Below are 12,773 nucleotides of genomic sequence, written 5' to 3' on the forward strand. Positions count from 1 at the left end.
AATCCGATAAGGAGTGGTTTAATAGATTGGCTCAAATCACGATCAGCCCTAACAGGTGGCCGACTGTGGAGGGGGATATGATCAGAAAGGCAGGGATCTGATCAGTCAGGCAAGGCCAGCCTGATCCTTGTCTGGAGGCTCCTGGAGGATGACCAGTGAGACTGATTTTCTAGCAAGAACTGAGTTTATGTATGCCTTTTTCTTCTTGACAATTTAGAACTTTCCTTCCTTGCAGCCGTCAGAAAAGGACCCTTTAAGCCTTCTAGGGCCCCAATGTTTAAACCAGAGTATTGTTCCCAGAAGAAAGGATCTTGACTCCATCCACCCAGAAGCAGTCAATATTTGTGAGAAGAGATACCATGAATTTAATTTCCAGCCACTTTATGGAGGTTACCTGTGGATCAAAGTCCCTAAACCTCTGTGTGATTTGCTTGATGAAAGTCTAGTATTTATAAGCCCCAACCTATTCCCAGAGCAGAAGCAAAGATGCTCGTGTCACAGAGCTTGACATTGCATTACAATTTGTGCATGTGATTTATAGCTTCATTTGGAATTTTTGTAGTAACCTATTTTGTATACACACACTACCTAAGCTAGTGGGTTTTGTAAACTTGAGTTTTAATTATATCATTTACTAAAGGGAAAAAAATGCACAATTATTAGATTTAGTAATTATTTATGAAAAGACTGGCATAATATATCCTCCAAATAGGGGTCTAAATGGAGTAGTATCTTACCTGTGAGCTTTCACTAGAAAAAACTATTTTGAAGCTGTGTATCACACATAGCCCATTTTAAAAGTTATTTAATAATAAGCAAGTGTATAATTCTTAAATGCTTGTCTGTTACTAGACTCATTTCAGTTTCATTTTTTTTCTTTTCTTTTTTTTGGCTGGGAAATAATTTAGCCTTATTTGAAGAAATCTGGTATACAATGATGCTAACATTTGAAAGAAAATAAATTGCATGTTTTTATCAGAAATCATTATGAGTAGTGAACAGCTGTTTGGTGTATAAAAGAGAAAAAGGAATTTCTTTATTATTTCAAATTGCTTTTGAAATGTCGTATATGACATTCATTGAGAACATTTTTTATTGTAATAATTCTGAAAGATAATAAAATACTTATACTTTATTAGTGTTTAAGTTTTGTAGCAATGAGGAACAACCTCTTCTTTTTAAAAACATGATTTCATTTTGTACTTAATCATCATATTCTGCAAATTATGTAAATAGCTAACAATATAATCTAGTCAGGTTTTTCATTGCTACCATCGTCACCATCTCTGATGTTATATTTAACATTTCAGCTTCAAAGAACCCCAGATTTGGGTTCCCCGGGGGAACCCAAAGAACCTTTAGTGGTTTGTCCTACTACTGAGTTTAGTTTCTTAGGGATGGGCAGAGATGAAGAAATTTTAATCAAATTTAAATTATCAATATTATACTTTACAAATGGATTTAAGTTAATAGAGCCAAAATTATTTCCCACCTATATCAATGCCTGCATTTTAAACTAATTTTTGTTTGACAACAAAACTATGAAGATATATATATGATTAAATGCAGTTCTAACAGTGTTTTCAGCATGAAAACATGTGGTTTCTGGAGACAAAAAGATGAGAGAATCTCTTAATCTGGGAGAAGTATGTGTACATACAATTCATACATATGATACGGATTCTAAGTACTTTAATAAAGCTAATAATGAATTGCTTGGATAGCTTCCTTTAGTGCCTGTCAGTTGTTTTAGAGGGCTACATTTCCCATATTGTAATCCCCAGCACATTTCAGGGTGCTGGCTTGATTAATTGTCTGTATTTCCCAAATTATAAGCGCTTGAGAGCAGAAATGAAGTTATCCTTCCCAATGTATATTGAATAGCAAAAATAATGACTTGCCAAATATTTATGGAATAAATGAATAAATGAGTCATAAACATATTTGGTAATGAGCTGCTAGGACCTGGGGACAGATGTTACTGTTCACAGGGAACTTTGGTCAGTTCCTACGAGAGCAACAGTTAAGTATTTAACAAGCAATTTTTAGGGCTCAAATCAGCCATATTTTTAAGGACATGGTTTCTTTGCCAAGCATACACCATGCTTCTCTGAGTCTCACACATTTTCTTTTTTCGTTTCAAAGAGTAAATGGTGTCATAGAAATCAGTTGTCTTAAGATATTTATTGAGATAATCATATGGCCGCATGTAATTTGCAGAAAACTAAGAAATTCACATCCTTAAGGAAGGTGTGTAGACGACATGCCTTTGTATTAAGATGAGGGCGATCTAGATGGATAGCACCTTCCTCAAAGAGACGCTGGGCAGCATTCACATAAACTCATAATTACTGTGTGCTCGTAGGAAGACTTGTATTGAGTTAATTGGAGACAACCTTGCTCTCTGTTTAATAACAGACATTAATAATTGCATCTTACAGTTTATTAGGGAATATTTCGAAATACACAAGAAAATGCTAAATAATAGGCTATATATTCCTGTATATATAGGCTATGTTTTCAACATCTTTTTATTGCCGAAAAGCACTTAAAATGGTGACTTGCCTATCAGTGACTCTCAGTAAATAACTGTGGAATGAATGAATACATGCGGAATATACATTAGTGGTGAAAGCTAAAAATCCTCATTCTAATTCTTGGGAAACTAAGTTAAAGTGTCTATATATAGCTAAACGTTTTTTCCTTGTTAACAGTAACTTTTTATTGAACATCAGCATTATAAACTAGAATTTTTATACACATTTTTCTAACCTTCAGAATAAGGGTTAGGAATTGTACTTCCCATGTGTAGATGAGGAAACTGAGTCATTAGGAGGTTAAATAACTTGTCCAAGTTGATGCGTATGTTTCTACTGTTTTAACTGGTAGAATGTGGATTTGAACACAAGCCATTCTGATTCAAACCTTGGCCTTCTTTTTCGCCATCTTACTACGAAAATGGTTAGCATGATTCCTTAGTGAAAATTGAAGTCATGATCCTTTGTTGTGTAGAGTTGAAATTTATAATCTGTGTTTAATAAGGGCACTACTCTTTGAGTTTTGCTTAGTGTGCCAGTCTAAAACCTAGACTTCTGCTATAGGATGATGTGCGTGTTTTTTTTTTTTGTTTTTTGTTTTTTTGTATCATAGGACAGCCAGAAATTTATTAAGAAAAGCAAGTACACTCAGAGACTTGGAGAGAGGGCTGACCCAAGAGAGAAAAGCCATGCGTGTTTAACATACTGTTCATATCTGCCTTTGTAATACCTTCAAAATCTGAAATACAAATTCTATGCTGTGTCAGGTCATTTTCAGAGAAGATGATGAAAATGTATCAATTTTGGAAAAAAAAATTAATTGGCATTTGTGACTTAAATGTGATCTTTTTCTTTGGCTAACGTAGTTATTGCATTATGAGTATATTTATTTTTATTGCAATAACCCTTGAAGACATATGTTTCTTTCTTTCTGATTGCGATTCAGCCAGACTTACTTCACCCAGTTGTACAGTGAAATTCATTGCAATCTGCAGAGGTAGCAGAATCCTAAATCTGTAAAGCTATGCAAACTGAAAGCTTTTTGTGGATAATTTTAAGTTTTACATTCTGCATAGAAAACCAAAAAGATGTGTTGTGAAATATAATGCAATTTCTTCATTACCAGAGGAAGATCAAAAGACCCCTGATTCTAAGAGGTGGTTATTTTGAGATCCTGCTATCAATTTCCCATTCACACACAGCAACTGGTGGCAACTAAAAATAATCAGCTCTGCCACCACCTAAGAATCTGGTCACATTTGGCTCATGGACAATGTGCACAAATAAGATTTAGGATCCTTCGTTACTTGCTTCCCTCCAGCCCACTCATCAGCTAGTTTGCTGCCATTTGAAAGCTATTGAAGAGCCATTAACGGGCAGGACTGGGAGAGCCGCACTGCAGCACACCTCCGTGCCGGCAGAATGTGGCTGCATGTGAGCACCAATTAGAACTGACTATTCCCGGGATTGTGGCACTAGGAGCCCTGTCAATCAAGGGCACTACAATAGCACGTGCAGCAGTGGTGGCTCCAGACCTACTGAGAGGCTTTATCTCAACTCCAGCTGCTGAATGAGAATGAGTTTGAAGCTTTCTGCATGATCATGAACCAGAGCCTGGGTTCAATAATGCATCCTGAGGTAAATTGTTACCTGAGTCAGGGCTCTAAATAATGCATTTCCTGGGGACGGCAGTTGTAGAAGAGAAATGCTGGAACCTGTAGCAAGATTTCTGTCTGAGATGGGAAGATGTCTCACTATCATTTTATCAAGTGCTGTAAGTAAGCCTGATATTTTGCTCATATGGTTGTCTTGAAATATTGTTTTATGCAGATGTCAAAATTAAGACAGGTCTTCTGGTATGCCACATCCGGGTGAGTGACATAGAATGGTGACTTTGAAAGATGTTTTACATGCTAAATGTGTTTTCTCTTAATTTCAGGTTCTGCAATAATTCCAGTGTCAGCCAAATGCTCATAGTAGAGAAATCTTTAAAACTTTTGCTTTTTAAGAAAAAGATATATGCACACAGAAATTTTTATAAAGCAATCCATAAAAAGGAATTTTATAAGAATATTTCTAGATATCAGCATATATTAATAATGTATGTATTAATAATGTATTAAGTGTTTGCATAAAACTTAATACATTAATATATGACTGAGGCCATTCAGGGATTATTTTATTCTCAAGTTTGACTGCTTGTGCCTACATCCAATGCTCAATTTATAAGCTTTATTTTTGGGATTTTCCTTGACTGTAAACTTTTGTCCTTGCATCATTCACCTTGCAGTGCTCAGGGATTCCAGTGACATCTGTACCAAATGCTCTGCACAGTAAGGTAAAAAAATAGTTTGTCACTGGCTTTTTGGGTGGGTCCATCAAGGGTTACTCCAATGCCTGAATTTTAACAGAATTTTCTGAGCTAGATAAAAGCTGCATTTGAACCTTCTTCGGATGGTAATAATGAAGAGGGAGACATATTTATAGCAAAAATGGCTTGTTAGATACACATTTTTGTCCAGTAGCCCTTCTGAAAACTTCTGTACATTTATGTCATGATCTTAAAGTTACAGATGCCATTTGTAGGACATGGTTTCCTTTTAGGATGATGGTTTTGTTGGCAAAGGACATTACAATGTTACATTTAAGTCACATCGTTAAAAAACACATGTTTTGAAAGGATCGTGAGATTTGCAGTAAAGGAAGCTGAAAAATAATGATAATTGAGAAGGAGAAAATAGTTACCTTCCTTTTGTCTTTTGTGGGGGGTGTATGTAGGAATTAAAACTGATGAATGAAAATAAAAATGCCTTGCTTTTCAGCATACACAAAAGAGGCATTTTTTGGTTTGCAGAACAATTTCAACTCAAAAGCAACTATTAGATCGACTTGTAAGTTTGAAAACTAGCTCTTTAATTAATAAAAATTGGGTATGTGCAGCATATTTAGGAATTATGAGAATAGCCTTTTGTCTTAATCCCTGAAATCTTGGGGTTATTATCTTGGTGAGATATATATATATAGCACAGCACTCTCGACTGGTTTTTGTATTGCCCCTCATGTTTCACTGCACTAGCAGAATGTCATTATGTCTCTTTTCTGTGCCTCTGCAGAGGAAATTCTGAAACCCTCTGCACCATTTCTATATGGAACCAGGTACTCACTCATCAGGCAGAGGGAACACATCTGATGGAAGGCAGCCATGGAACATGGTTAAAAGCTCAAAGGGGCAGAGTGACATGAACTTGGGAGGTTCAGGGCACAGTTGGTTGCTAAATATATCATGAGACTGCCCTTTCCTGACTTATATTACTTTTGTTTCAGCTCAGTTATTTGAGTTTAGAATTTCAGAAAATTAAAGGAAATGTTGATGTCTAGTCAATGGAAGCATTTGAGATAATTCTTGCAATCCAGATAAAATCTAAAATTAATGAATAGTGAAATGTTCCAAATACGTGGAAAAAATGTTCCTGATGAATTTATGAAAGCAATTACCAACTGCATGCTAAAGATCTGACTATGTTCTAAACTCCATGTTTGCCAATATCTCTAAAATGGAAAAAAAGCAAGAATATTGTCAAATGTTAACTTCTCTGGCAGAATGGTACAATGTGCTAAAGGAGTTCAGACATTGTATTTCATTGTGTGTTACTAGTCAAGGGACATTGCAGTCTTGGAGCTGGATATTGAAAGTTGAAAAGAATTTAGAAGGCAAAAAGTGAAGGCATTTACAGAATCAGAAATGTTGATTGATAAGGATTGTAATCCACAGTTTAATCATCGTTCCCAATGCATGTGACGTTCCCAGAGTGGGTTCCCTTATATTGCTTGTTCTATTAATGAGGTCAGTTGGTTCACATTCTTCGCATCCATTTCTTACTCACACATGCTTTCTTTTTTCCACATGCCTGTCTTTTCATTATGACCCTGGTTTATTACTGCACCACTTCCACTTCCAAGCTGGGTAACGATGCAGGAAGTGGTCAAATTCCAGGGCAGGAGCAAAAGCTTCTGAAAAAGTCCAACAACTGAATCCTAGTAAGGGAGCCTATGCCAGAATGTTGGGAGACCAATAAAGAATGCTTACAAGGAACTTTTACTCACATAGGGAAGCACTCATTATTTACTGTTAAAATATGCATATACTGAAAGATCTACACTCAAATGTCCGCATTAGTTAACTCTGGCTTATGGAATATCAGTTAATATAATTATATATAACATAACTGTGTTAATTGTATTAATTATAATTATAATTAAGTAATTATAATTATATATAAATATAAAGTATAACTATTCATATATTATGATGAATGTTTAATATAGTTATTTATATAATTAATTGTAATGATAGAATTATCAATTACTTTCATAAACTGCCCTATATTTTCAAAAATGTTTACAATGGTCATGTTTTACTTTTACAATTAGAAAAACAAAATTTTCAGAGAATGTAAGAGAATATTCAAAGAAAGAAATGGCTTGGATTTCTATCACCACCCAGATTCCTTTGTGACTCTCTACAAACTAGCTTAATTCTGTATGTTCTATATATCACATATAAACATGTTAAAAACTTCAGTATAAAAATTTATCATGGAAGCAAGATGTAACAGGAAAGTTTAGGAACACCACTACAAAAAGTGCTGACGTTTCCTGTGTCTTTGTGGCCAAGAAGTATCTAAGATGGATCTGCAGTACGATTCTATCTCTGAATCATTCTTGGTGAGAGTGACATGTGAACTTGGCCAGATGCTTTGGCTGAGGTGCAAGCAGAAATGAGACATGGAACTTGAGGGAGTAATGGGCTCAGAGTTTTAGTGCTTTGTGAAAACTTGGACCTATATTTCCGGTTTACTCTTAACGGACTGGAGCAGAAGCTTGAAGGCTGCCCTGTTATATTCTCTCCTGTGCCTCATGAATCAAAGTGTTGCCACAACTGTGCCTGGACTATATCTTCCCTAGTTTAATTCATGTCTAAGTATTTAGGGTTGGGGCAGCATGATTTATGGTAAGAGTAAGGTTAAAGTTATTTAAAATGAATATATTCCAGAACTGCTAATTCATTCACAGCAACTAAGGATGAATTATATCAGAAAGGTAAACATTTTGCATGTTAAACAAAATTTACAATACCAAGGTCACCTTATTTTTTTTTCTCATCACTCATTCTTACAGATGCTACCCCCATTAAAATACTTTCCCCAATCTTTCCCTCATTGTACATGCTGTTCACTTGTTTAAATCCTCCGCTGCAGCAAGTCTACAAGCTCATGGAAACACCAACATTTGGTCCTACGATTGCTTCACTCTCTCTTAGCCCACTCTTTGCCTAAACCAGACCCCTAGTCCATCACTGAAGCCATTTGATTCCCTCATCCTCGTCGCCCTCTGTTGAACTCAAGCGACAAATGTCTAATCTGTGTTGAACCTAACTTTCCAACTTGTCTTCCTTACACCAAGGTAGTTGGATGATCATTGAAGGAGGATGTCAGAGCAAAAGCATGCTAGTTTCATACAGGCAACACTCTTTCTCATTCTTACCATGTTTGCCCAGTAGGCATGGTTGTTCTTGCTGAGAGACCCCTTAGATCTCCCACCCTGGAAAAATAGAAACCATTAGGTATAACTCCTGTATCTTCCCATCATTAAATCTACAAAGTTGCCAACATATGAATTCCTCTGCCTACTTTTCTTCTGTAGTTAATTGTCCCTCCTTGTTTCTAAAGCCAATGTGCTCTGGACTCTATCCTCCGTTGCCTCACTCCTTCAGTTATCCTTTTTTTTATCCCGCATTATCAGCCTGTTCTCTACTGCTCCATTTCCATCAGCATAAACACATGATCTAATATGGCCATCTTCATATAATCAAGCAGTCTCCCTTGACTTTATATTTCTTTCTGACCACCACCTCATTTCCTTGTTTTCATAATTTCACCTTGGAAAATGTCCTATATGAGTATGTACACATTATCTCTGGCCCACATCTCCTTTTTTACTCTTCAGATTGCTCCATTTAGCACTCCACTGAATCCACTTAAGTTAAACCATCTTTATGTGCCCAAATGTAAGGAACACTAGTCCTTCCTTATGTTAATTTCTCATTTGACTACTATCCCCTCTTGTAAAATACTGGGATTTTTCTCTTATTTTACTGGCAACTTTTCCTCTGCCTCATTGCCCGCTTTCTCTCCTTCTTAGAGGTTGGTCACGATACTTTGCAAAATCCCTGGTTGACCTTATCCATTCCTATGACTTTAAACAAGGTCTGCATTTTCCCAAATACATACCTTTAACTCAGATGTTCCTCTCTCCCGTAATAACATGGGTATCTTTTCTGGCCAATGAAGACATACAAAATTATTCTTGTTTTGATAGCTAAGTGATATTCTGTAGCTTTATTAAGCCAGTTGTCGTACTTATAAACTCTTCCCTTTTTGATAGGCATTAAAACATTGTATTTTACTATTTTGGCTTACATTACTAGAGTATTGATTCACAAAAGCAATATTGCTAAATCAAATGGCTTGTGTAGTTTTTAAGGATTGTAGGAACTGCCAGATTTCTTTCCAGTAGACTCTAGCACTTCAGATTACCACCACCAGCCCAGAATGAACATCCCTGCATCCTTGCCAGCCTGGGATGGTGTTCTATTCAAATGCTGTCAACTCTACGGTTGAAATATAGTTTCTCACAAGGCTCTAATTTTATTTTACTGGTAATTAAGGTGTTTTCCTCATTTTTTATTAGCCCTATTTCTTTATATCTGTCCTCATTTTCATACTGACTCGTTTATAATTTTAAAATTAATTTTATGTACTCTTTTATGTTAGGAAATACTAACATTTCTCTGGATAGGTGCTGAAGATAACTTTCCTATTTTTTTCATTTGTCTTTGCTTTGGGTATTTTGGGCATCTAATTTTCTCATAATTGTACAGAAATGATATATGTCTCTTTTTTCCTATATGGATTTTGGTTTTATTATTGCTTTAGGTTATGTTATTCCTAAAACTAAATGATTAGTCCTCAACATCTTATTCTAAACTTTTATTTTTATATTTTAAATTCTAATCTTGAAAAATTAAGATGTATGTGTGATGCAGAGAGGGTACTTTTTTTATTACTTTTTATTTCTACATGCATCATATCCACTGGATCAAAATTACATTTTTGTCACATTTTAAATTCCAAAATGTATTTTGATCTAGTTCAGGTTTCTGTTACATTACACTGATCTGTTTATCTAGTTCATGGCCTTATCTTTAGGTTACTATGGCTTTATAGTAACTTTAATGTATAATAAGGCAAACAGCTTCTAATTATTTTCTTATACTTTTATTAAATATCCTCAAATGTTTGTGTCTTCATTCAAAACTAAAGTTATTTAACTAATCTTAAATGAAAAGAAAATTCCCAATCATGTCTTAAAAAATTTACCCAACCATTTAGTTTAATAATATATTAATATATTTAATGTATACATTATAATGAATAATATATTTAAATATAAACAATATAATAATATATTTAAATTTAATAATATAAGATCTGTAGATCAATAGTACCAATAATTCTGCTAAGTAAATTAGTTTCAATACATAGCAAAACTGTTCCAAACTGATTCTTATAACAATGTGTTGATAATTACATGAATATTTTATATATTTACAAGGATTATAAGAATGTTTTATTGACTATTATTAGAATAAAAGAGAAAGTAAGTAATGCTCATGTGCTAGTGATAAACCTAGGGCTCATAAACCTAACACAATTCAGAAAAAGATACACACAATAAATATGCTAATGATCTCTCTTTCTGTCTACACGTATCTCTATTTCTGTCTCCATCTATTATCTATCTATCTAATTTTATATCTATATTCTTCCTGTGTTAACAGTTATGACGAAACAAAGTTGAAGAATGTGTATCAACTGATAAAATATTGTAGTGTATGTCTAGTATTCAACATTTGACTCTACTGTTTACATCTTTCACTTTTATAGACTCTTAGGAATGTCATGGCTACTTGTGTTCTGATGGTCCATCCAATGATATATCTTTGTGTATTGCTACAGTGCTGACATTGCATTATTAAAGGCTTGTGATTTTATCTGGAGGGTTCCACACCTATGTCCTTACTTGACATCTGTTATTTAAATGTGATACTCTCTCTTTCTGTAGGTTTGGTGAATGAGAGAGGGAAGCTTTTTATGCTTTCAATGAGTAGTTTACAATTTGTGTCACTTTAGAGACATAAACATGCACTCGTAACTTAACTGAGCTCGATGGATTAAGATTATTTCATTTTCTTTCTGTATTAATCATTAATTCATGTATTTATTAATTAGTTCAACAAATATTACTGATTCTTTTCTAAGCACTGGTCTAAGGGCTAAAGATACAATGATAATCAAGCCAGCTAACATCCTTTCCATAATGAAATTCACAATCCAGTAGTGAGACAGAGAATAAAAAGTAAACAAACATGTAGATAAATATTTTTGCTAGCAACAACTTATGTGAAGGAAATAAAAGCATTTAAAGATCTAATAAGTGACCTGGGAGCAGAATCGGGTGAGGGGCAATTTTAAATAGGTTGGTAAGGGATGACCTCTCTCAAGTGACCTCTGAGTTATTAAAGTGAGGAAGCCAGGATGAGAAGATCTGTGGGAAGAGTGTGCTAAGCAGAGGGAAGAGAAGTGCAGAGGGAAGAGAAGTGCAGAGGCCTGAGGCAAGGATAGACATGTTTCACATTATTAATTCAGAGAATCCAGGCTCCCAAAAGTTAACCTGTTTTGTTTAACATTTTATTAATACTTTTCAAACTCATAGTAAATACTGTTATTTCAATGTCCTTCACTACTCAAACATATATTCTATAGCTCCTTTTACTTCCAAACCTCTTTAAAATTATTTACATATGCACCTCAAGTGCTTTTCTATCTAATTACTACATTTTAGCTCCCACATCATTAATGTATTGAAATGTCAAACTCTCTTTTTTGTTCCCCATGTATCTCAAAATATTTGCATAGTTTGACTCAGTAACTTATCTCTAACTTCTTAAGTCTCCCTCCCATTTTGCTTTCCTGAAAATGAGTCCTTGTAACTCTTTGACTTATTCTGCTCTTCCAAGTTCCTGCCTTAGTCTATTTTATATCCATTATTTTGAAATGTTTTGATCATTCTTTCCCACTAGACATTATGTTACGCACTCATTTTATATGTACAGATTTCTTTTCTGCAAGAACTTCACAATCCAAGGGAGATTAAAAAGTGAATAAATACTTTCAATATATTTCTGTATGTAATATATGTACACTTCTGTTATAAGAGAAGGCAGAGGCAGTACCTGGTTCTGCCATGCGGACGGTATGTGAGGAGTTGGACCAACCGTCTCAGAGTGAGAGAGATGGCACTTAAGGACGAGGAGGCATTTGCTCATGACCAGCAGATGAGGGACTTGGGAAAAGCAAAAGACTTCATGAAACAGTGTCAGGAGTGCATGGTACATTCAAAGAGCAAACAAAAAGCTCTGTATGGTGGAGAAAGGAGGACAGTGTACAATATTTGGGCAAGCACGAAGAGTTTTTATGTTATACATCATGTGAGGGAGTTCATTGAGTGATTTTAAAGAGCGAAGGATAGGATCAGATTTGTGTTTTAGAGCTGTGATTCTGGTAGCAATGCAGAAGACGGATGAGAGGAGAGATGGAAAAGCAGGCAGTCAAGGCCATGGCAGGTGACAGCTTAACAGAAAGGTGGCCGTAGGGATGATGAAGTGCGGTCTGATGTGAGAGACATTTATAAGATAGAATTAACAGAATTTATTGTCCAATTACGGAAAAATTCTGTGCTTCGCTTAACCCGTTTTCTTTATACACATCCTATTTAGGTTAATTATTTCATCTCAAACATCTTTGCAGGTAGATTCCAGAAAAAAAATATCTCTGGCCCTGATTTTGTCAGGACCTCTAGATACACATTGTCAAAGCCAAACAGACAGCTATATCCCATCAGCACTTCAAACTTGGAATGTCCAAACTGAATCTAAGCTCTTTCTTCCTAGACCTGACTGTCCTGATTGAAAGACATATATGCTATGTCACCTCGTTTAGACTTGTCCTGAGAGTGATTGGAATCCACCAAAATTTTGACTGTAAAAGTAGACAGCAAGGACATGCATTAGTGAGATCAGTATGGAGAACAAGGGGAGGGGAGCAGTGGTGGAGT

The 12,773-nt window shown here is 35.2% G+C and overlaps 1 protein-coding gene across 3 annotated transcripts in view; it reads left to right on the forward strand.

Annotated features, from left to right (window-relative positions):
* The window catches only part of MYO16 (myosin XVI), a 550,393-nt gene that overhangs the window by 110,268 nt on the left and 427,352 nt on the right, over window positions 1-12,773 (forward strand). Inside the window, exon 1 of one of the 3 annotated variants that reach the window (XM_033105063.1) lies at window positions 4,201-4,311. The exons of the other annotated variants lie outside the window; for them this stretch is intronic. Within the exon in view, the coding sequence (XP_032960954.1) occupies window positions 4,284-4,311 (28 nt within the window). The 5' untranslated portion in view covers window positions 4,201-4,283. Of the gene's footprint in view, window positions 1-4,200; window positions 4,312-12,773 lie in introns of those variants that run through there. 3 annotated transcript variants of the gene reach the window in all.

This window comes from Rhinolophus ferrumequinum, chromosome 4, assembly GCF_004115265.2.
Source record: "Rhinolophus ferrumequinum isolate MPI-CBG mRhiFer1 chromosome 4, mRhiFer1_v1.p, whole genome shotgun sequence".
Taxonomy (NCBI): Eukaryota; Metazoa; Chordata; class Mammalia; order Chiroptera; family Rhinolophidae; genus Rhinolophus; species Rhinolophus ferrumequinum.